At 42.8% G+C, this 26,196-nt stretch overlaps 1 protein-coding gene across 1 annotated transcript in view; it reads right to left on the bottom strand.

The window, feature by feature from the left end:
• The window catches only part of mgat4a (alpha-1,3-mannosyl-glycoprotein 4-beta-N-acetylglucosaminyltransferase A), a 69,681-nt gene continuing 43,485 nt past the window's right edge, over positions 1–26,196 (bottom strand). The window contains exons 10-16 of the mRNA XM_088605717.1: positions 24,820–24,950; positions 15,826–15,933; positions 12,895–13,088; positions 6,589–6,667; positions 5,114–5,174; positions 3,825–3,937; positions 1–3,051 (exon numbers count right to left, since the gene is read on the bottom strand). Coding sequence (XP_088461843.1) covers positions 3,025–3,051; positions 3,825–3,937; positions 5,114–5,174; positions 6,589–6,667; positions 12,895–13,088; positions 15,826–15,933; positions 24,820–24,950 — 713 coding nt within the window. The 3' untranslated portion in view covers positions 1–3,024. The remainder of the gene's footprint in view (positions 3,052–3,824; positions 3,938–5,113; positions 5,175–6,588; positions 6,668–12,894; positions 13,089–15,825; positions 15,934–24,819; positions 24,951–26,196) is intronic.

Below are 26,196 nucleotides of genomic sequence, written 5' to 3' on the forward strand. Positions count from 1 at the left end.
TTGTACCAAGGTCAAGTTTTATTTCAATAATAGCCACGTAAATCTGTGATACAAGATGAAACAGATGAAGGCACAAACTGTGGATGTTTATAACAGGCAGACTTCCTTTAAATGCTGAAAATTATTTGCCAACAAACCTATGTAATAAACGCAAACGAACTGTTGTTAATGCATGTGCCTCGATATAAGATTCAATATCTGCCTTGGAGGGGAAATTCTTATTCTGGAATGATAGTCCTTTATTTAGTTCCAAAAAACAAAGAATAAATATCAAAGGCAGCTATCCCAGCGCTTAGTATACACTACCTACTCTTGTTATCATAACCCATTAACTGCCCATTGGATCATATTCGAACTCTTCCCCGTTGTTCCAAAAGCAGGGAAGCCTCACAGGCTAATGCTATAACTTAATCTGGTCAGATAATTAACAGTACAATTCAAAAACAACACCAAGACTACGTTTTACACTCTGCCGAACAGTTTAACAACATTTTAAGGCGTTTATTTTTATTTAATTGCACGTTTTTAAAACAAGGCATGTACCTGGAATGGCATGAACATTTGTCAGCTTTATAAGATGATTGTAGTTGTATGGAACACAAACTAGCCATTTGGTCTAAAAATCACTAATATTTCTATAACTCTGGGCACATACAAATATTTCCTGTATGAAAAATATTAAAGTACTGCACTGTTATAATAGAAATGAAACTGCAAGCCTATGTAAATGTTATTTGGGCCGCATATCAATTTTGATCTAACTGCTGTTTCTCATTTGAGTGAAAACATTCTTTTCAGTTTAAAAAGATAAACTGCATCAGAAATTGGACGATTAAGGCACACACTTTTAAAATATGCCTTCAGCGCTAAAAAGGACGCTTTTATTTGTACAAATTCAAGAAAATTCACCCAAACGGATTCTGAAATGGCAGTACATCCTTTGTTTTAAACAAAAATAAATAAATTTTGACATTTGTAAAAAAGGAAAAGCTCTACCTTTACAAATTTCACACACACAAATGTATGTGTATTGATAATAAATTAACCTTCATCCTTTATAATATATCCCTTCAAATGAATGGAGAAAGAAGCTTTACAGATACTCTACACAGAGGTAAACTGAAGTACATATAGCACTACTATTCAACAAACCTTTTTAATCCAGGTTTATACAACAATTGCTTTTGAAAAGTATGTATGATTTATATTATCTAACACTGCAACATGTCTGAGAAGATGCATTCCTGAATTCAGTGTGCTGACTACCATTCGAAGCTCTTTGTGTCTGGAGCCCAGTACTTGCCTGTCTCTGAACCGCTCACGGAACTGGGTCACAGGAAGCTCCGAGACTGCTCCCAGTGCTTGGAATTCACCAGCGGCAACAAATAACCGAACTGACATCACATAAACGTTTAAATGTTCACACTAGTTTTTGCTTTTCATTCACGGCGATGGCGATCGGTTTAAGATTTCATAGCCTGAAAACAGGCCGGGAAGCCACAAGACTGATATAGCGGGACAGTTCGACTTAGAACTGAACGTGCTCGGGACAGATGCCACTGTTAAAAGTCTCGCCCTCTTTTCAATTTCATTACATCTAAGAAAGGGAGAAGTGAAGTGAAAATGTCTTGTGTTGCACATATTTCAGTCATTTAATCATTTTTTTTCCATGTGATTTTCAGTCAGTTTCTGCTTGAGCTGTTTCACCATCATGACTGACATCATCAACCAAGCTTTTAAAAAGATGTTTTGAGAGCACTTTTGAAGAAACATCCAAAAATGGGAATATATAGTTGTCAGCATATTATTACGGTTCGAAATCTGGTTTCATTTATATGTATATAAAACATTACAACATTTGCAATGCGGATCCAGTTTTCCTTATATAAATACATTAAACAAAGCTGGTGAAAGTGTTTCCATTATTCTAAACCTTTTAGCTGTGTGGGCCCAGTGAACAATACTTCCCAGCCAGGCTCTCAGACGCCCTGGACACATCCAGGTGGCTGGAGAGAAGCCTCTTCTGTGCCTGGGTGACCGACGAGTTCAGTAACCACAAAGTTGATTCGCACAGCAGACGACAATGCGAATACCAACACGTAACACATTTAATTTTCAAACCCGATGCTAGCATTCTAGACTGAGAATGAAGGTATCAGACAATTCTTTATTGTGTAAAAAACAGAAGCAAAACGGGCAGCTAAATTAAATTTACTCCAGCTAAGCGACCTCATGGTCTCGAATGGACTTTTGCATAACAAGAATCAAGCTTCCCCTCTAATAACGAAAAGCAACCATTTGTGAGGGGTTATGAAGTTGAAGGAGCGCTTGGCACAATGTTCTCAGAAAAAGCAACAGAGAAACTCAAACACGCCCACCTGAAGCACACTGCTTGATTCATGGATGACACAGGTCATTAGCCTCACAACACAGAAAACTGCACAGTGTGATTATTTGTTGGTTCCCCTTTGTGGAATGAACTGAACAGCTGCTGGCTTATTGTTTCTTAGCGGTGTTTGGCTCTGGCTCCAGAGGGTTCATCCCAAACAGTTTGTGTTTGGAGACTGGTGTAGAATACAGGCACACCGCCCTGTCCTGAGAGGACAGGAGACCCGGGACAGACTGTCACCTCCGTCACGGAGCTGGCGTACTCTGGTGGAGATTTCTGGACCACCTTGTGGCTCGTTCAACTGCAGCGTGCCCCAGAAAAGCGACACCTACCCTCCCAGCCTGGGCTTCTCAGAACAAGCTGCGCGTCAAGGTGGCTGGAGCACTCTGGGTATTTTCTGCACTTCCTGCTGGCGGTTTAGGTGACCTGGTTTGGTGTGGGAATGTGCGTTAGGTTTCCAGTGGGGGGCTGGGGAACTGCTGTACAGTAGTATTCACAAGAGGTAGACTCAGAGCGTCCTTCGTTCCCAGAGACAGGAAAGTGCCAGATGTCCTTCCACTGGCTCTGCTGCTGCTTGCAGCGAGGCCTCTGTTCACAAAGGGCAGCGCGGAACTGTCTCACACCAGCGAGGGCTGTTAGCCTGACACTCTTTTGATGTGGATCTGACAGGAAACAAGAAAGGAAGCAGGCGTTACACTGTGTGTACGAGCTGTGAAAAACAAATGTCGATCAAGTGCATTTTCACAGATTTGGCCATCTGTTCCCAAAACGGAAGGACAGTTACCAGCTTCCCTATATATCTACATGCAAGAGTCTTCCCCAGAGAACAAAATAAAGGCCGAGGAGTGGAGCAGGACTCCAGCCTCCTCACTGGAGGGTTGTGGGTTCAAATCTCAGGCAGGACGCCACCGTTCTGCCCTTAAGTAAATTACTTCACTCACACTTTTGCAATAAATGCCCAGCAGTATAAATGAACCTCGCAGGCTGTCAATGTAAGAGAGCCTTGGTTCCCAACTGACATACCGACTTAGTGGCACAGGATTATCTCACTTTTCACACAATGGCAACATTCAAATATTGTACTTTTCCCCCATGAGAGGAAACGGTGCATTTCAGTGCCTAGACCGCACAGGGCAGACAGAAATTCATTCACAAATGAGGTTGGTAAACCAACAGCAGCTTAAGAAAAAGTAAGATTGTGGGCTTTCATTACTTTTTCATTAATTGGACCAAATGTATTTTTTTCTAGGCTGTGGAATTGACTGTAGGAATACAGACCTGTTAATATTTATAATAAAGTTCAAAAACATCAGAAGAGGCCATTATCCTTACTGAGTTTATAATTAAAGAGGAAAACGGCACTTTGTTTAGTGCCACTTCCCGGCAGTGCCGTGCAATATTTACTCCTGGCTGCGGCACCACAGCAGGCTCTCACCTCGCTCAGAATGGCCCACACGGCCGAATCCCGGAGCACATTCAAGCGCAGCGCTGCCACGGGGTTAAACCTGGAGTCCACGGTGCCCTCTGCCACCCCGTTCTCAAACTGCCCTGAAGAGAAAGCACACAGAGTCCCCACTCAGCGTCGGCACCGCCCGGGCAGCCCAGCTCTCGCACCATCACAGTCTGCGGTTCAACCTCCTGGCGCCGGCCTCCAGGTAGAGGACAACGACGTCGATTCCAGACCGGTAGCGGGCAGCAATACATGCAGGTGTAGCTATTTCTTTAATCTGGACTGCTCGTAATTATTGGCATTGGCTTTTCCAATCCAGTACCACACAATGGAGAGGAAATCTGAACAGGAGGGCAAAGGTTCGAGGGCGATGCGAGCATGGAATGGGCTACCAAGCATGCTGGTGAAGACGGTTCCCCAGTTTATGTCAAGAAACGGCTGGATGAGATCCTCCAGTCCGGACTGGACACATCTTTACACAAAGAGTGGTTGGAATCTGCAGCAAAGCTCTTTCAAGAAGCGTCTGGATCCTTGGATCCATTAGCTACCAACGACTACATGGGCTAGACCGGCCGAATGGACTCCTCTAGACTGTAAGAGAAGTGTGTGGCTCTTTCATTGACTGGCCCTGGGATAGATGAGATCAACTCCAGTGAAGAGGTAGACTGGGGGCTCCAAGCCCTGGTCCTTGAGGCCGTTTCTCACCTGCTGAATTTTATTCCAGCTGTGCTCTTTATTTCATTGAACTTGCATGTGCTCCATTTTGGCTTGAAATTCTGAAACGTGATAAAAAGGCAACCGCCAACATATTTGGCAACTGAAAACAAAGAATTCAAAGGGATCCTCTAATTAGGGTAATTAAGGGTTCAACTATGCAGGCAAACGTTCGGCTGGAAGATAAAGCCACAGGTGTGGGGGTCCCCAGGACCAGAGGTGGAAACCCCTGAGCCAAACCACAGGTGCATAACCTCCCAGGACCAGAGCCCAGCGGGAGTGTTTACATCCACAGCTGACAAGTGTTAAACCGCTCCTGTTAAGCTAATGATCAGCTCAATTATTGTCATTAAGAGCAGAGAAGGACCAGAGGTCTACAGGCTCTGCAGCCAGGAAGGTGTTGTGTACCTTGGCCAAAAAAGAAAACTCAACGAGAAGACAGAGCTTTACATTTCTAGCAGCGTATCACCATGATTTGTTTTAAGTTACTACTGGAACATTGGCACCTCACAGTCAACATTTAGTTCCACTCACAAACCAAGAAACCCTTTTATGCTTACCGATTCTGTAGAAGCGGTCTTCTGTTCGTTTGGATTTATCTTTGGTCTCCAGTCCAGCTTCCTGAGAAACAGAGACATTCCATTCAAAGGACAGTTCAGAATCAGTAGTCAGTGCCTTATCTATGCCTATTCTACCATGCCTAGCCAAGTGGTTTGACCCAGAAGTAGACCTGTGACCCGGAAGTACAAAATGTAACACTCTCACTTCCTCTTCGCTCACGATTGGCCATGGATTGGCAAAGTGATTGGGAATTTTAAGTACAGGTCAGCAGCACAGAGGCACATACCGGATAATCAAACCGAGCACCTGCCTCAAGGTTGTGTTACACTCTGTTGAGGATCCATGAGTTTTTATTTGTTTTAAAGGAAAAAAACAAAACTCTTTAGTGCCAGTTAGGATAACTCATGGGCAAACTCACTGTCCAGTTAAGTCAGGAATTCTGCATCTGCGCCAGCTGGGGTTACTGCCGTCAAACAAGAACAAAGCGCTCTTGCATTTCAGAGTGAGAGGAAGGGAGAGGCCACCGTTTTGCTCACCAGCCTGTGACTAACTAAACACAAAATTGCGACATCCCCTGCAGCCAAGGAGAGTTTTGGCTGCAAGTTTAAGATGATCAAGACACAGAATGTGTGTGTATTCAGGAAGTTCTCCTATTAAATCAGTTACTCCTAAAACAAACCTAAAAATATTAACCCCAGATGGCTTAAAATCTGCCATCTTCTAATTCATTAATTCAAAGACCTCCAACCCTGGAGATCTGGTCCTGGAGAGCCCAGTCTGGTTATCCAACAGAAAATCTCAGACTAGAAACGTCTCTACTTTACTGATCTGTTAATATAGTATCTTCTTCAGTTACAATAATGCTAGTCCTTAAGAGCCACAATGTTTTCATTTTTTTTCTAAAATAAGACCTAAAATTCCTCATTTTCAAATCAAACATTTAACTGATCACATTTAAATTGATCCATGTTGTTTGAATTTAAGTGATCAATAACTGATGATTAACTGATCAGGATTTTCTGATCTGGTAGCATCCTGAAATAGCTAAAGCTATTTATGGTCATATTAATATTGACCACATCAATATTTACCCTTAAGACAACATTTTTAAAAAAAACTTGGGTTTACTGTATTAAACATGTATAACAATGACGTCAACAGTTAAGAACTAGAAACCACAATTCTGTGGTTTCATTTCATTTCATTGCATTGTACTGCAGTGTGTTCAATAACATTTTTTAAACTGTTATGATTTTCTTCATGCCTGTCTTACAGAGAGCCAGGAACTCTCCATCCTGACATTTCCAGGACATTGAAGAGCCTTTCGCTGTCAGATTTGTTAGTCACTTCTTTTATATTTACACTTCGGATTCAGCTGTAAGTGGTCAGAATGCCTGTGCAGTCCTTCCACTCTCTTCAGACAACGAGGGCTCAGACATCTAAAATAATCCCGAAGCTCGCTGGTGTTTCCTACCGAGACGGGCATGATTTCCACAGTGGTGTTTTGGATCTTGTCTCCAGGATGCTCTGGGTTTCCACTGCGGAACAGGTACCTGTGAAACAAACAGCCAAGGTTCAGGTGTTGTCCCAGGACTATGATACATAGTCCTGACGGGCCACACCTTCAAATACTGTCCAATTAAACATTCGCTATGAGTTTTTCAAAGGCACATACATATATAGGCATACACACAGGTTAAAAGGAGAAAACGCTATTGTCTTGCAAAGCTGAAACAGATTTCAGAGAGCAACCTATCATTCGAAGAATTTAATGAGTTTGAACCTCCCAATCCTTAACCAAAGCTGTATACAAAACTTTGCAACTTTGCATGAAGAAAGAGAAAATCCAGCCAAAAAGCTGACAAAAGACAAAGTGATGTTTGAAACGTTAGAAACATGCAGCTCTGATGTCTGAGAAAAAACAAACATTCTGAATTCTTCAATCCTCGTCAATAGCAGCGTAGCCAAAACATTGAAGGGTTTAGTGTTCAAGCAGAGAGGCAAACTCAAGTTCCATGTATGTATCATTTTTAAAGACTGATTGTTACAGTCTGTCTAGGGCATGCTAATATAATCGCATAATCAAAAATCCCGCAAAACAAACTCCACTACTTCTGTTTTTTCTGATAGCTGTGGGTCAGAATTATCTTCAGGTGTCCCAATAGTAGACGGAGAAAGAGGGAGAAGGAAGGGAACTGTTTATAAGCTCTTCTTAGATTTATACTGTAATTTCAGTTTTAACGGCTCCCGATGTTTTAACACAGAAAAGGCCTTTTGAAAACATAAAATATATTAAAACATGAATTCTAAAGATCATTAGTTTTGCAGGGTGAAAGTTTAATGCTGTACAACGCTCACAATCAGCTGAGCCAAGCTGATGATACTGAACAAACCAGTAAGGAAGGAAGCAAGCCACAGCCAAGTACCCGTGAAAACGATGCAATCAATCCCAGCCATCATCTCCAGCTCCGATACGGGCTGGTTATTAAATGTAAGGGCAGAAATTACTGCAAAAGACAGTGGCACTCAGCCCAAGCTCTGGTGACCACTACAGCATGCTTCAGCACCTGCCCTAGACTAGCCATTACAGTACACTGCCAAAATGATAGGCTCACCTACACGAATGGCACTCACTGTTTATAATGGATCTTTTATAACCAGACCATCAATCCACTAACAGGACCCTGCAGCTTTTTCTATTACACCAGTCGCACTGTAAGCAAGGTCTGGTGTTTGGAAACTAATGATAATTGATTTAAACATCATGGCTCCAGGAGTCTTCCAGCGGGCTGGCAGGAATCCCAGTGCTTTTTAATACCAACTTGCTGTGCAGCACTCGTCGTATCCATAAAACCCATTTTCCCTTTTTTTTTTAAGAGAGGCATTAAAGATTTTCCGGTGTCAAATCAAACGTTTGTTTCCATCTCGGTCGCTCGAGTATTTGAGCCAGTGACGTGCCCACTGCGCTGCAACCTTCTTGCTTTCCACCTTGGCCTGCAGCTCCCCACGCTCTCCTGCCCTTTAAAAGCTGCAAGAGAATCGCGGCTGTGACATTTAAAGCCCTGCACCTGGATTAACGAGTCCCCGAACGGGGGGAAATCAATGACTTTTCAACCCTTTGAAGAACAACATGTATTTTAAGTGCGCCCAATAATAAAATCTAAAATACCACCATCATGGTGCCCTTGATGCATTTTGCTTGACACATGACACTCCTTTCTGGAGTGCGATTTGACGATGTTATTCAGATCACAGCCGTCTCTCATTAAAGGGAAGCATTTGAAGTGGCATCGCTAGGAGGCCAGTCTGGCTCTGGCTGTGACTCCTGCTCCAACTTGTCCTGCCACCAGTGAGTGGCGGAGACGGGGTGTGGGGGCGTTTACACTCCTTAAGGGCCAGTCTGGGGTCCTCGTGCGGTTCTGCCTCGGAGGATGCTTCCGACTGCAGATAAGATTCATTTCAAACGGCGCCGCAGCTTGTCAGCTTCCACCTAGCGAGACGTCGTGTTTCGACCCTGGGTGAGACACTATAGCAAATACTGCAGTTACTGCTTTCCTCACAGCTGGAAATCAAGTTGGAACTGAAGGGGGCAGAACGTTTTCAAAGAAGTAAAATTAACCCAATATATGCTCCCATATAAAAACACCCTACTGTCTAAAGCTTTACATATAGAAGCTTTATCAATGATATATTTATGTGCACTGAAATGCCCCTTTTAAAGGCGCTATATAAATATGAGTTTATTATTATATATTACCACAGAGCGAGATGCTGCACAAGGCTTACAATAATTGCGGTATTTGGTTTGTTCTGTGGCTTCAAACCCTGAAGTGCCCCTTTTAAAATATAACTGGAAGGACCAAAGATCTCAAGGCCACAGCAAGTTGGCCTCCTGTACTCCAATCCCTAAAAAAAACTCTAGAAAAGGTTTTTGTGAAATCATGAAATTCACCATCTTTAATAAAGCAGGTCCAATTTTGTACAGAAAACTACATGTCCCAAGTCACAGTCTAACAGAAGATAAGTTAGAATGACTTGCACATGATTCAGCTGAACATAAACGTTTGAGATCTCTGAAAATCAGTTTTTGGATTCTGAGGTGGGAGTCCAAACGCCACGGAGACAGGAGCCACATGAGTTCTCATTCTTCCTGCAGACTTCACCTTCTAGGACTCAACAGCCCCTTTCAGAAAGTGCTCTCTGCCCTCTTGTGAGGCCCCTCACTCCGCAGGAGCTCCCACACCCGCGGGGCAGCGGCGCATGTTTAAATCAACTCGTTAAAAGGCACCTGGCAACACTTTAATGATGGAGCTAATGATCAATTGATTTGTACTCAGAGCGGGCCTTTACAGTTTCAGCATCCCCGGTGCAGCCTGGAAATCCAAACAGCAATGACTAATGAATAGAAAATATCCATCAGGGGAAGAGTGGGGGTGGGGGGGTGTTTATCGTTGATTGCTGTTTGACAGCAGCAATTGTTTTACTTTATATGTACATCAGAAGAATTTTATCATTCTATGTCTTCAGTAAAATAAAATACACAGCTTTTAGGTACTGAATAAATGTTTTTAATAATTAATATACTGCATTTAATCCTCAAAGACGTATCTAAAGCATTTTGCATATAGGAAGGGACCTAATTGATCCAACTTGATCAGCCCCACCTGGGTGACACACAGAGGGCATTCTGCACCAGTAGCCCCACCTGGGTGACACACAGAGGGCATTCTGCACCACCAGCCCCACTGCACAGCAGATCAGAGGAAGAAGTCAGAAAATTCTTCAGCATTTTAATTAATGGGGAACTAAGGTAAGGTATAGGAAAATTTTACATTTGTATTGACACTCTGTTCTGTTACAGCAGATTTCTGCGCTCTCCTACGTGTTTTGGCTTTGCTTTATCACTCATAGCAAAGGGCGAACGCTCTTCATCACCTGTGATCGGCCTGTTAGTGACCCTCCTGTTCTTGAAATAGGCATTCAGGATCATCTACTGTAGCTCTTTGTTAATTATCCAGTCAAGTTTCTCAACATGAGGCCTGTTCATTCAGATTTTCCATTACCCTCGGCCAATTTAGACCCAAGGACTCCATTATACTTTACAAATCCGCAGTGGGGGACATAATAAATTCCTCAGCTCTGGTAAAAGTCAAGAAGACTCGTGTCTGTACAGTATCACTCTGGTTAGTACAGCAATCAACGCTTCTCTGTTAAACCTCGTGATCAGAGAATGCCTATCTCATTGACATGCATTCAAGCAACACCATCAGTACTACAGTACTGCATTAACCACTAAGTTAGAAGGGAAAAGGTTTTCTTCAATTCATCTCCTGAATCAAGTTAAGAGCAATACTCTTACATACTGTACTGACCAGTGCAATCAATCTTCTGAGCTTTTGTGGTCTAAAAATCATAAAATCAGAGGCCAGCCTGCATCTTATAGCTCCACTTCAGAGCTTAGTTCATACACTTTCAACTTTAGAACATCTCACCTTGCACAGTCTCAGCGGGTACCTGAAATAAATCCCACCACATACTCCTTAGACCCTATTCCCACTCCCCTGTATTGCAATTCTCTGTTCCAAGATCACATACATAAAAAATCCATTAAGATCTGGAACGGCTCCCTTGACTCTTCATATTGAAAGTTTTTATCCCTTGGTTATAATAAGCAAAAAGTTAACTGTAGCCTACTCTGTACTATTCAGTAACATAAAGAGGTGGTTTCCTCTTTAAAAAGATTTTAAAAAGATGAGCTAGCCTTCCCAATACTCCTATCAGCCTCTTTCATCTAGAAAGGAGTTCTTACACCTGAGGAAGGTACAGTACTATAACCTACAGGTCAATAAGGCTACATACATAAGAGCATCAAAATAAGACAGTCATCCGAATTACTGCAATCTTGTAATCAGCAACCCAGGAATCTTGTAATTCCTGCAACTTCAGGAATCATCTCTTTAGCACCACAGTCTTTAAAGTTCATTACATTTATTTTTTTAAAGTACTCTTACAGACAAATGGACCGAACAGTTCACAAACTGGAAACGTCAATCTTTTCAACTTTCAAAAAACACTTAACTCTTTATCCCTTGAGATTTGTAAAAAAAACTTTTTGCTGATGGAATATCTGTCTTCAGAGAGTAACCAGGCCCTGCTCATGTTACAGTAGTCATACTATACACACACACACACACACAAGTAAAAGGTCTCTGCTGCACTGTTGATGCGGAATTCATTCTCACAAGAACATTTTCCACTCCTCCTTTTTCTCACAACATAATCCTCAGGCATCCCAGCCAAAACAGAAGTACAGGAACTTAAAAGCTGGGAGACCTCCAGGGACAGTCTAATTGCAGCGATTTCTTTCCCTTTTCAAACAAGTAATGGTAATTACATAACAGCCCTGAAACAGCTCTGGATGGAAATAAGAAAACAGGACACCACAATGAATTTCTACATTTTCTGCATATTTCCATTCTACAAATGCCAGAATTTAGAATCTTCTTAGAGAAACGTGCAGGCAGCAGAACCAGGCTGACCAAAGGGTTTTAGAAGGTTTTAGTAAAGAAAGAGTGAATGATCATGAGAATATTTAAAAAGAAAAAAACAACAAAGGCTGGGCCCTGGAGGTGCCAAAGCCAACACGTCTCAGTTGGAAGAGCATTTAAAACAGAGAACAGGAGGCACGTCTTTACCCAAAGAGTTGTGGGAGTCAGGAACATGGGTGTATGGAAACTACCAAGCCTTGCTGAAGTCGATACAATAGTTTCTTTCAAGAAAACAGCTGGAAGAGATCAATTAAGCTACAAAGTACCAAACAGGCTAGATGGGCTAAATGGCCTTCTCTTGTCTGCAACCATTCTTAATGAACAACAACATACCTAGGCCTGTGGAGAGCCAGTCTGCTGGGTCATGAGCTGACAGATGATTACTGCCTGCAATTAGTGCCTTTGGTATGAAAGGTAAAGTGCCAAAGGGCTCTCTTCTGTACACTAGTTGAACAGCTTATGTAAGTGATATGCTCTCCTGGTCCTGGAGGGCCACAGAGAACTGAGCATATAGTTAATATGTCCTGTTGCGCACGGATGTACATGTAATCGATGATAAACATTTTTAAATAAACCAAGTTAAAAAAAAGTTGTTAGGACCCAGCTCACAGGTGACTTAAAAATTCTGGATCTACAGTGCTGACCCACCTTTCAGTACTTAGAGAAAAGAGTTGGATGTGTTTCACTCAAAATAACTGGACAATTCTGCTGTACAGTATATATTATAAAAGAGCAGTAAGTAGAAACAAGATGCAGGCTCCACTCAGAACCACATTTCCCAGAAAGCAATGGGAAATGACCTGCCTTCCTCTGTCACCTGACCAATTGGTGAAAGATGATTGGCTGGGTGACTATTAAACCCAGGATGGGTGCAGAGGATGCAGAGGCTTCCAGCTGGCAGAACTTCTGTTATGCACTAGAACAGAGTGAAAAGGGAGTGAGGAAGCAGGTGACTGATAAACGACCAGTGGACACCTTAGAGAAGTGGGAATTTTTGGAAGAGAATTTCATTCTGGAGCCAGTAAGTAAGTAGCCCAGTTGTGTACAGAGAGGTCTGCTTAGCTAGAGCTCTGAGAGATATAGCTATGTTCTGCTCATTGTGAGTGAACACCACTGTTGTTTATCTTAGTGTTATTTAGTTAGTGTGTCCGTTTCCCCTGGTTTCACTTCATTAGAAGATCACTGATACCACACCTCCACAACACACAAGATATACTGTATATTCTAGTCACCTCTCAATATTGACGGGCCTGTCAAATTTAAAGAGAACATAGTCTCCCGCCATTGGGGTGATGGCCCAGAAGAAGTCTTCGCCCATGTAGGTCTTCTCCAGAGTATGGCCCTGGTACACTTTGAGAGACGTGGAGACTTCTGCCGGAGGGTTAACGTGAATTTTGTGAAGTAAAGGCTTCAGGAAGTCCTTGTCCTGAAACAAAGGGAAAGAATTGACTTCAGATGCTGATTCATGCTTATCTTTCAGGAATTCAATCATTTAACCTAAGAGCCCATGTCAATGTCAGCTTGTGAGAGTTCATTGCTGTAAATCATTCTTGCATCATCAGAGGCTACTTATTCCTGGCAAGGCCCTGGCTACACGTTGAAGAGGATGGCAGTCCATCACAGGGTGCAGGCGCACACACACAAGCATAACTTTAGATGAGAGAATTTAGAGGTCGCCAATTGTCCTAGTGAGCAAGCTGGAACGTGAACACAAGGAGACCATGCAAACTCCACACAGAAGGTGAGCCAGGCTGGAAATGAACGCAGGACCCAAGAGCTGTGACATGTCAGTGCCAACCACCACATGTCCACGAGGAAAACACACAAGGCAGTGAGCTAAACCTCCATACAGCTTGAGGAAAACTTCAAAGCAAAAGCATAACCAAAAATTACAATGCAAATTTACTGAGGCTAATACTTATTAGCAAAGGTGACCTGTTGAGAAAATTTCGGCCACAAGCAGGAGGTCATTCGCCATTAAATTAAAACAAATGCCATCCACTTTTCAATTTACAAAAATCTGTCTAGCCACACCAGACTTGCCTCCAGGACCAGCATTTTTTTTTTTAGATCTTATAGATCGTGGTTACTTTCAAAATGCTGTTTGAAATTTGTTGTCAGCTGGCGTTATGTAGTTTAAGGATTAAATTTGAAATGGCCATGTTGTTTTGAAAATCTGGGATAAGGCACATGATCACAGTCCTCAGCGTGGGCTGTCAGGGTGTCCCTGGGTGGCTATGCCATTAGTATGCTGTAAAAAGCTTACACAGCATATTTCATCTGAAATAGAGAAATAATCAAATGACACCACCTGCCAAACCACTCAGCAGATAACAACCTGGACATGACACAAGGGCATTCAGCTCCTACCCTCAGGCTGTCATAACCAGACACCGGGCAGGACAGAGCTCATTGAGGAACCCTGACATCAGCACTATGGTTAAACCCTTACTGAGCCTCTGCTATGTCACTGCCTCAGGAGAGGAGAATACCAGAGCGGACTGCAGTTCAGAAGCCATATTCTCCCTTGTAGCAACCAACACAGGATGGAGCAGACAAGAAGGATGCACCTGATTCCACCTCCTGTGTTGAGAGGGTCTCTGTGAACTTTGTACACACTTTTCTTGCAGAAGCTGCAATATTTTATGAGGTGGACATTCAGAACTAGTTTGAACTGGATTGGAAGAATACTGGACACAAGGGCTACTATGTAATTTTATACCGTTAAACTGTATAGGAATGCGTGCTTTTGTGTTAAAAGCACTTATCTTTAGTAAATAGGGAGGTAGGAAGATGTGTGTGAATTTGGAACACTGCCGATCTTGTAAGCACAGGGAAGCGCGATAGATAACAGAAAAACATTTAAGGACTGTCCTAGTTGAATTACTTTGAGAAAAACACACCGAGCATCTCTGTGTGTTTCGCTCCCATGCGCATGAAATGAAAACTTCTTTTGACTTCTGAGAAGGGACACCTGACTGTCTTTTAAGGGGAAGCGGGGAAAAAAATTCTCCAACATATTTCCCACACAGGTTCTTACACAGACGCACATTCCGAACCTGGAGGCCAGGGCTCAAGCTAGGGATGCAGAAGTTTAGCGGGACAAACCGACAAACCCATTCCGGCAGGAGGAAATTCTCACGATCAGACCTGCAGTATTTTACCCTCCCCCCCCGAGTTGTGTTTTCCAATCAGAAGTTTTGGTTCAAACACCCCCAGGTATTAAACAAGGCTGACCCCAAGAAGAGACCCTGAGGACCGCTACCCCAGCGTGATACTTCAGGGCATGGAGAGGCATCCTCCACCCACCACGGGGCTCCTGCTGAGGAAGAACCGATTCCCGAGCATTTCTGCTACCAACAGCATTAATTAATCCAGCTCTGTGGAGGAGGGCAGCCCGCCCCTGCCTTGACTGCAAGACAGGAGCTTTCATAGATTAAATATTGTCAAGGCACCAGCACTCCTTCTGATTTTATCAAGCGACTGATTTCGCTCTCGACAGGGTTCCTCTGCAGCTCAGAGCTCTTCCTGAACCCCTGACCTGTGCTCAACTCTTGAAGTGCCTCAGTTCTTGCATTCCTTACGTGACTTACCAGCATTGTTCCCGTCCCAAAAATAAACAATATCCTCCCGATTCCACCCCGAAGAGCATTTGATTGCTACGCTGTGTGGGAGGATCCATTCTGTGTTGCAAGGAATGTTTAAAAGTCAAGTCACGGTAACAAGCCGAGTGTCTCAGACATAAAAGACATCTCAATGTACAGACGGATTTCAAGTTTGTATTTGGGAAAGTTGTATTTTTTTTTTTAGTTTAGTAGGGAGATGGGAGAACTTCACATAGTGCTATAGCAAAGCTGGTTTTTGAGTGGCCTATCAGTGTCCACTCTCTGCTGGGAGACAGTAACATCCCTTACAGCAGTAACATAAATGAGAAGCCCCGTATTTGAAAGGCAAAGATGTGCTCGAAGAATCCTCAGGAATACCACATTTCTTAACTTTGATCAGTTGATCAGGGAAGATCATTGCTACACTGATTGCTAAGTTTGCTGCACTGCCCAATTCACAGTAAATGAACTGGTTTGGAAGCCTGCCAGTTACAGAATACAGGGCCCAAGGATCTCCCTGACAGTGCTGTGCTGCTTCATGCCGGAAGGTGACCTCACCGTGAGTTTCTGGATCTTGCCGGCCAGCGACGAGTGCAGCCCCACGTGCTGGAACAGGGAGGGCCGGAACCGCACCCGCAGGCTGGACTTCTGCCTCTCGCAGTGTTTCTGCGGGGAGAGAGGAAAGGACACGCATCAGGGCCTTTTCAACACCCCTGGAGGCAAAGCGCCACTCAGCCTTTCACATCGTTCACACCATTCCCAGCATTCTCTGAGAGCCGTCCCCCGGCCGACACTCACAGCTTCACGCCAGCTCATCGGTGCCCTGCCATGGGTCGGGACAAACTCAAAACTCACACCTTCCCACTCCCCCAGCTCTGCCACAGTGTCACTGTCCACTGAAAGACATCCGCTCTAAAGCGTTAAGAAATTGTGCCAAGATTTTTTTTTTACATTGAAAGCCTGTGCCCTTGTTAGACAGCAGCACTCAGTAAACTGGACATTATTTCCTTACAGCTCCATACACCACAGGGGCTCCATTATCTGGCCATCTGGCACAACAGAGCCAATACTTCACATAGCCAAGTAATAAACGCAAATTAATGAAACCTGCAGGATAATTAATATGTTTGCAACTAAAGCCTCCAGTCAAAACAACTTGACCTAGAAGTCAAGCATGTTTCAAGGATAATTTATTCATTTTAAAAGCTCTTGAGGGCAGACATGAATATTGATCTCCCCTCTGTGATGGACGAGAGTTGGGCCCCTCCAGAGAGACATTTATGTGTTGTTTGTGCATTCTCCAAGTTCTTGTGCTATCCCTGCCCTTCCAAGGTTAAAATGGACAAGACAGACCTATAGATCAAGACTTTGACAAAAGCCAACAGGTACATTCATATGTACCGGATTTGGCACATTTTCAGCCCTTCTCTGAACCTCTGTGAGTTTGCATACTGGAAAATATGTGGAAATTCATTTAAAACTGACAAAAGGAGGTGCTTCATTACACGAAGAGTAGTAGGACAACAAGCTACAGTACACAGCCATGTTGTTGAAGCTGATACTCTTGTTACTTTCAAGTAATGTCTGGATCAATTAACAACTAAAAAACAAGCTACATGGACTAATTGGCCTCCTCTCATTTTGTAATCCTTTTGATAGTTTCTAAGATTTACACCCTCTGCCACCATCAATGACAACCCTTAACTCCTTTTAAGCGAGGAAACCAGCAACATCTTTGCAGCAGATACTGTTATCGGTTATCCAATCTCTTAGGTAAATATCTTTAATCTCCCTCACAAAGCCACCATTAAGCCACCTTGTCTCTCTTCAGTCAGCTCCAGTTTTCTTAATCCATTCATTTTCAGGTCCTTCATATTTCAAAGAAAGAGTGAGTCAGAGCCTAGCCCAAGAGGCACAGGACGCAGGGCCAGACTCCACCCAGGATGGTCCACCCCAGGGTGCATACACATTCACTCACACCCACCACCCACTTCTCTTTCTGCGTCTCCTTTCTCCATTGTCTGTCATCTCAAGTGTACACTTGACACATCAAAAACCACGAATAAGCAAATAAAAATCTTAAAACAAGGTGCAAATTAAAGGAATTTAACATGGTACAAATGCTCTTGATTATCTTCTAAAAAAAATCAACTTTACAAATTAATATTGCATTAGTTGCTGACAACACGAACGAACCTAACTCTAAAAATTAGTGGAGTTTATCTGAATCTAAGAGTAAATTTGATTCCGTTTGCAATCGCTGCCATTGTAAATTACAGAAAGAGAAAGAAACTGAGTTCATAATGAATGACCCTTCACAAACCTTTTCATTTTTTTTTACCATTTCAGTCTTTTTAAAAAGGTAACGTTACTTTACCCTCCCAAGAAACCCTGCTAGACTCCTAGGACACAGTTTCCAAAACAAAAGACCTGAATGAATGATTCAGAGAGATTATACCTTGTCCCAAATCAAATGCTTTTAAGACACTGTAACATGCTGAAGTCCCATTTTTCTGTTCTGAGGAAGTCTCAAACTTGTGACTGTTGTATGGTTTGATGCATCACAGTATAAAAGACACACACACCTTTCACAGCATTGATTCAGTAATTGAAACAAAACTGCAAAGATAAAAAACACTTGGTGGAATCACACAGTGTCTTTGCGAAATAAAAGGTGCAGCTAAAAATTGGACATTGATATTTGTCACGAGCCATTCAAAACGGTGATTCTACTTCCAACACGAACAACAATTAGTGCCTTATTTCGGGAAGAAATGTAGCCAGCTTGAAGTTTTCCTAAAGGTTCATTGCGTTAGTGTACAGAGGAACGGTTTGCAGTTTCGAGACAAGGCATTCTGACTTGTTGCTTCTGGTGAAAGTCAAAGCTCAGGGGGCTCTTGGAAAGTCTGGTGATCTATGGTTTTCTTGAGGCACTTACTCAGAATGCTTGGAAATTCCGTGCCCTAGACTGAAACAATGTCATGAAGCAAAGGCATGGGATTTCTCTCGCAAACATAAATCACGATGGACTCTAATGGAATGAAGGTATCCCACAATAAAATATTCAAAACTCAAATGCTGCTCGAGTAAAAGAAATTGCTTGGCTCACTATTCAATTACCTCAATTAGTGACTCAGCAACTGGCCAAGAATCCCACATGATATATCATGCATACATCTTACTAATGTGACCTATATGAAGGAAAACGCAGGAATTCAGGAACAGTTTGTGTAAGGTCCTCTAGATAGATAGATACTTTATTGATCCCGTGAGGGAAATTGCAGTGCAACAGCAGCTTAACACACACAACACAGCCACAGTGTAACGAATTATATACTAATAGTACAATACATACAATACAATACAAGAGTTACTCACAGTCCGGACACACAAGAGGAAACTAGAACAGAACAGTACACAGAAAATCGTATCACACGTATGAATATAAATATAGATGTAACCATAGATATAAATATAAATATAAATGTATTGCACAGGTCCCTGGCATATATTGCACAAAAGTGGTTGTAAACGGGAAAAAGAAAAAGAAAAAGAAAGAGAACAGATGTAGCAGTATATGTGTATATGCGTTTAGTCCAGAAACAGGTCACTGTCGCTGTTGCCTCTGCCAAGACGCAAGGTGGATGCGTTGTACAGTCTTATGGCAGACGGCAAGAATGACCTCCTGTAGCGCTCCCTGTCGCACCGTGGGTGAATCAGTCTATTGCTGAACGTGCTCTTCATTCCTGCAAGCCTGTCATAGAGGGGATGGGAGAAGTTGTCCATGATGGCCTCCAGTTTGGACATCATTCTCCTCTCAGCCACTACCTCCAAGGGGTCCAGGTCAGACCCAATGACAGAGCTCGCTCTCCTGATGAGCTTGTTCAGCCTTTTGGAATCTACTGCTCTAATCCCAGAGCCCCAGCACACCACTGCGTAGAAAATGGCACTCGCTACCACCGACTGATAAAACATGTGTAGCATCTTACTACACACATTGAAGGACCTGAGCCTCCTCAAGAAGTAAAGTCGGCTCTGTCCGTTCTTATAGATGGCCTCGATGTTCTTAGACCATTCCAGTCTATCGTCGATGTGCACTCCCAGGTACTTGTACGAGTCCACCATCTCCACGCCACTCCCATGGATGTAGACAGGAGTAGGTTTGACCTTTTTCCTCCTGAAATCTACCACCAGTTCCTTTGTCTTTGTAACATTCAGTTCCAAGTGGTTCACCCCACACCACTCCACAAAGCTGCTGACCAGTCCTCTGTACTCCTCCTCCTGCTCAGATTTGGATACACCATGGACTTTTTAAACTCTTTACATCTAATTACACCTTAAAACAGCCTACTGTTTGTCCAATTGTGAACATATTTTAAGAACATGTATTAATACTTTACATGAGGCTATTCATTTTGTTCTTGATGGCACTGTATAAAGTCACCAGATTTGCATTGCTACATGGCTTCTCAACTGCTCATATATATACAGTAAATACTATATATAGACTTGGCTTAAGAAGTTACACTTGAGCTATTTTAGGGACATTTATCACCCAGTAACATGGATTAGTAAGAATATCTGGATCATAGGGTTATATTGTAATGTGTAAAATGCCTGTGTAAAAACACTAAGCCACACTTCCCTTAACATGGACTGTCACAACTGGCCTTTCAAGAGCAATTTTTCAAACGCAGCAGCATTTCCAATGAGGTGCCTATGCTGTACATGTAGAGGACACTGGCTGAAAGTGGTGAGCATGACAAGGCAGTGAAATACAATCTTCAAGACAGTGAGAGATGGGGGCTGACGGGCTAGTGCACAGGGGGAAATCTATCTAAGTGGTTTGAGACACATCATAGCCCAAAGCTTTCTTAATCTGTGGAGAAGATAAGGCAAAGTCACCTATGACTTTCCTCGTAAACATAAGACAATACACTTTACAAATTCCAAGATGTAACTCATTATTGCTAAAGAGTTTGATGGGGGGGGGGGGGAACAGACATTCAGAGTAAAGTTCACATCCGCTTTTTCTTTGTAGCAAGAAAACAAGGTTAGCAAGTGAAGCCGTTAAATGCCACAGAAATCTCTAGGGATGCTAAGTTACGAATTCTCACGGGCAGCCAGAATGTTTGAGTATGATTCTACTTTATTAGGCATTCGTTTTTCCTTTATGTATGAAAGGTTAGTAATATCTGCCAGTGCGTTCTGTAACTCTGACCCAGGGTATCCTCTCACGGGCCTCCCCATCTCCAAAATCCCAACCGAACAGCAACTTTTAAAAAAGCAACCACAAGAAAAACAAGTAAATGTTTTTCCAGTCTTGCTTCTTCACTCACAGTGATAAGGAGGGTTTTAGCCATTTCCTGTAGTTTCATTTTTCACTGGGTGTATTTACTGTTACACGGACTCTGTTGCTGATGGTTAAACAGGTTTACCAGTCATGCCTGGAGGTCAATGGTTCTAATCTGAGCCATGACAATGCCCACAATGGGGAGTCGCTCCTCGAGTTCAAGCATTTCTTCCGGGGGTGGGTGGAATGAAACTGGCTGGGGAGCTTTGGACGTCCTCAAAACCAGCAAGCCGTTCCCAACCAGGCACCAGTCTGTCAACTCCCAAAACCTGGATCATGTCAATTTCACAACCTTTTCACTTTAACCGCCCTAGTATGACCAATTCCATTGCAGCTGGAACATACTTGTGGACTGGCTGAGAGCTGAGTGTCTCAGACTGTCTGGGTTATATTCAACATTTTGGGACGCCTACATCGAATGGGTCTGGGCCCTGAAAGAAAGACATTAGGCCCTGACACTCCATCTCGGGTGTAACCGTGCACAAGAGAGCACTCACAGCTGAGCTCTGGGCTTCATTAATACATGACAGTCCTCCACTGAGCAACGGCTCCACAAAACACACATCAAATATCTGCTGTTCTGCATCTGTCGCAGAAGCCAGACCAGCGGCCCAGACTCCATCACTGACGCTTCGAAACCGATAGGGAGTATAACTGGAGATGTACCCGGCCGTTCTAAGTTCTGTCGTTGTTGTTTTGGAAAGAATGCCGTTTGTCACAGCCCACAGAACGGCAAGGCTGAGCTGCCATCTAAAACAAACAAAATTATTCCGGGAGTTGCTACATTTAAAAAAAAAATAAATGAAGCAGATCAGTGAAGCGAACTGTTTGTTCCCTTAGCGCTGCTCCTGTCTGCATGACTGAGTGTTAAACGTTCTTTGGGGAGAAGAGAGAGACACTGTGAAATAATGACACTTCATTTCCACAGCACACTCTCTCCCTTTAGTTTTCTCTTGTTCCACAAGAAGCGATTATCAGATTGGGAAGAAATGATCTCCTGGCATATGTGGAGTCCGCTTATCCTCATTAAGGGTTTATTTTTTAATCCCCGCGTAGAATTATCCATTTCAGATGATAAATACAACAAGAAGGAAGGAAGCAGTTACAATAACAGTGCCTATAAAATCAATTATGATTTAATGTGTCTTGATTGCGAGCTCTTAGGCCACAAAATGTGTTACTTCGGAAAGGGTGTGCACACTTTCTATAGGCACTGTATTACTCTTGGCAACATATCGCAACCAGGCCCTTCATTAACCCCGGATGGAATTTAACAGAAAATGTGTTTAATTTCACTGCAATATTTCATCTTAATCTCTGCACCAGGTTTGTTTTAAAATTCACACCAGAATTGCAAACGTAGGGATGCCAGACGTCACAGCGCAGCTCGGCTTACTTTCAAAACAGGTTTACTGTGGAGGCCTTCGGGAAGCAAGGCAGAGAGACAGCAGCACACTCACTGTGGAGTGTTAATGTACAGAACAATGCAGTTAATGCATTACCACATGAAGAATAGAATGTAATGAAAAAGGAAAAAGGATTTTGGGAAGGGATATATTTGAACACCAGCATAAAATGGATATATTAAAGTGCTAGAATGTTAACGACCTTACTCAGTTAAATGAATGTCTCAGAGCTACAACGGGCAGATTTTGTCAAACAAAGAAAAAACAAATTAATTCTAACTTCATACCACTGAGCTCTTTCGACCCTATTCCAGTCACTTTCAATGAGATCCTGTGATGACAGCAAACACCCAGACAAAGATGGATGTGATAGCCACGAGCTTGCTTCAAGTTGACGCACTGTTCAAAACTCAATAGGGCATTGAGACTTTGAGGGCTTTCACACACAAATGGCTTGTCCACAGAAAGGAATAAACAACAAATAAGCGCAGGAAATTCCAAAGAAAATGATATTAAAAATACATTGCTGATGTGATGAATGGAAAAGCAGTTCAACCTGGTTATTTTCTTATTTCGTTGCAATATCTGCTTCTGATTTTCCTTTACAAAGGCCGCGCAGGGCATCAATTTGTCTCAGTTCACCGCCATTACAATTACCCGGGCCTACACAGTAACTTGTTTTCATTATAATTACCGACCTGATTGTGCAAGGTGGGTGAGCAGTTTTCCCGCAAAGTCCTAGTCAGTGTGGGTAATTACCTTTGATCGAATGATCAAGGCAAACTACTGCTAATTTGAATTGTGTTTTTCATTTTATTCTCTAAATGAATTCTACCTCCCGACAGGTAAAGGAAACTTGCAGACGAGAGCTGTGGATTACTGTATGCAGGATTTATGCTTAAACAAGAGTCTGCTCTCAAAATGTCATTTAGTACCAATGGTCAGGTCAAAGAAAGTTTATGAACAACCTCGATTCATCTACCTGCATTATTCACTTTCTCACCGTTTGACATGCCTTTGTTACAGAACATTCATCAAAAAGGTCAAGGGTGGACTGATGTTCTCCGTTTTCATTTTTGTCAGAACAAAAGAACTGCTATATTTAAGAGGCTTAAAGAAAAAGGTCTATTATCTATTCAGGCTGTAACAGATGAAATGAAGACAGGACTTCATACAAGTATTTAAAATGTAGCAATCTTCCTCTCATGTACAATCTTGATGTTTTGTGCACAAACGATTTCGTTACCTAAGGGCACCAGAAAGGTTACCAATTACAGGAATCAAAGTGGTCTGCTGTGCTCATTTCTTATGTAGCTCATGAAGTCAGGTCTTGCACAGTGGTTGAGAAACTGCTTCCACAACACTGTCTGACAGCTTGTTACGTGCTCAGCCAATCATGAAGAGCTGCCTCCTGCTCTCAGTCCTGAACATGCTTGTACTTCAATTACCCCTGGCTATGCTGCTGCATGTTGGGTTCCATTAGACCGATACTCCAACCCAGTGGTTTTTAACCTGGTGTGCGCACACACACCCCCCAAGAGTGCGAGAGAGACGGATTGTTTTAAACGGTAAATAACTGAAAATATAAATTAAGCGTAGGCAGTAAAACTACTTTGTTTCATCACACCTTGGTATTTTAAGGTAAAGTTAAAAGTATACATCTTCCATATATACATTTTGAATGTATATAGTTTTGTTTAAAAATTATATAATCGTAAAATACTAAGGAAACAAATAGATAAAGTTTTGATGTACAGTCGAAAGTGTATTGTGAAAGAGAGTAATGGTGATTATATGTAAAATGGTTTTGTTTTGTTCTCTAAAATAAACACAAATGAAGGAATCAAAGTGGTCTGCTGTGCTCATTTCTTATGTAGCTCATGAAGTCAGGTCTTGCACAGTGGTAAAAAAAAGACATTGTAAAACATTGAAGAAGGTCAATCAGTCTGGAGACCAGGGGTTGTAAAATGAGATCGGTGTAGAGGAAAAAAAACTTTGCCCTGCAGTCTCATGTTCTGAATGTTACAGCCTCTGTGCCTGTAGAATCTTTCACTAAAACCCAAAGTGAGCCGCACCTGTTATCAGATTAAGCTACACTGCAAGCAACCCAGACGAAAATAAAAGCAAGAGAAATGGTGGAGCGAAGTGACAAAAGGTGTAGTGTGTGTCGGATACAGATCTCCCAGGGAGCCTTACTCCCTAAGTAAGGGTATACGACACATCATCATTAATAACCTGTACAACGCATCCACCTTGCGTCTGGGCAGAGGCAACATTGACAGTGACCTGTTTCTGGACAGAACAGCAAAATGATACATCTGTTCTTTTTCTTTTCCTGTTTACAACCGTTTCAGTGCAATATATGCCAGGGACCTGTGCAATACATTTATATTTATAGTCACATTGTGCAATACGACTTTTTTGCGTACTGTTCTGGTTTGTTCTTTGTGTGTTCTGGACTGTGAGTAACCGTTCTTAGTGCACTTCTCACTGTACTGATTGTATTGTATGTATTGTATTATTATTATTGTATCATTCGTTACACTGTGGCTGTGTTGTCTGTGTTAAGCTACTGATGCACTGCAATTTCCCTCACGGGATCAATAAAGTATCTATCGATCTAAGATTACTAAGTAATCTTTCTAAAATTACTTAGTCCTTACACAGTAAGATTTTCTCCTTACTATGGAGTTTTTGGTTCCCTTCCTCCATGTTCTTCTGGTCTTTTCTGTTCTGTATTCACAACATACAGAGTCACTTGGGGCAACCTTGTTGTGAATTGAATTGACCTACCGCATCTTTCTCCGGGTTGCAGACCTTCACCCAGAGAATATGGTCCAGGAGCCAGTCGATGGGCTTCTCCTTGTAGAACATGAGGATGAACTCCACAAGGAGGTTCAGGTCAGGAGCCTGGAACATCTTTCCTGCGAGGAGGAGAAAGTTATTTTGCCGACGCATTCATCACAGCAAACTTAGATTTGTACCCACGTACACAGGCAGGAATTTGCACTGAGGCAATCCGAGTGGAAGACCTTCCAGTAACGAGTCCAGTCCAGAGCCCTGACCTCTCCTCCACACAGCTGCAGCTACAGCGGAAACAAGGCCTCCAGACCTCCCATCAGCAGCTCCCTCCAGCTGTACTGCTTGTAGCTTGGGGAGAAATACCTAGGCTGCCTGCAATACCTTCAATTCAATACGGTTGGCCTGAGATTTAGGCATTTACACGGATTTGAATTCTGGCTTTGAAAAGCCGTGCTGTACTTGCCAAGGCAGCTCAAAAGGAAAGAGGATTTTCTTTCCCCCAAGACTTGGCTCCGTGATTTCTGAGTGCCGTCGATCACTTCTGGCTTCCAAATCTGACCCGTAAAGAGGCCTCCGTTGCCCGAGTCACCTGGCCCACTGCTTTCATGCAGGGTACTGCCCCCGAAAGCCGCACGCTTGCTAGAATAACATAGGGAGCACAAAGAGGTGCCAATTCTGCAAACACCTCTGCGCTAGAACCCTCCTGTGGAGTTACCAGCAGGTGCTCAGCATACACAAGATAGCAGCGCTTGATCTGTTTGCAGTCTGAGTGTAAGAAGTCTCTGCTGAATGTCACTCCAGAGTGAGGTTAGGTGGCGGCAACAGCTATACCTGTATATTGAGGCTAGCGGGTCATGTCTGTATCTGAAGTACATGATTGGGGAAAAAAAACTATTACAACCAAGACATTTGTCATCTGGGATTTTAACTGCTTAAGTATGTAGAAATGTTAATTAAATGTTTTGGAGGTAAAGCATTATGAATTACAGCTAGCAGGAGCTGTAAGGAGGAAAAGGACTGGGCAGCCTGTTGGGGTTTATGCACAGCATGGAGAAGAAACAACGCAGAGGAGTCTAAGTTTAAAACCATCACCTGGAGATGTGCAAACCACAAGGTTACTTGCGGTTGGACGTCAACTCAGCCGCCTACTGGTCCATCCTAAACAGCCAGCCGCAACAGGATGCATCATTTTTTAAATCAGGGCTGAAGCTGTGTGTAGGCAGGTATTATTTTTTACATTAAGCACTTTAATTAGTCTGTATACTCCTAAGCGCACAAACAGCATGAATCTGCCAAAACAGCTGCCCAGCAGCCGTAACATGAAGGCCGCCAGGGGCACAGGCAACGCCAGGGGGGTATGGTTGCAGG

This window comes from Lepisosteus platostomus, chromosome 2 (genome assembly GCF_059453375.1).
Source record: "Lepisosteus platostomus isolate fLepPlt1 chromosome 2, fLepPlt1.hap1, whole genome shotgun sequence".
NCBI lineage: Eukaryota > Metazoa > Chordata > Actinopteri > Semionotiformes > Lepisosteidae > Lepisosteus > Lepisosteus platostomus.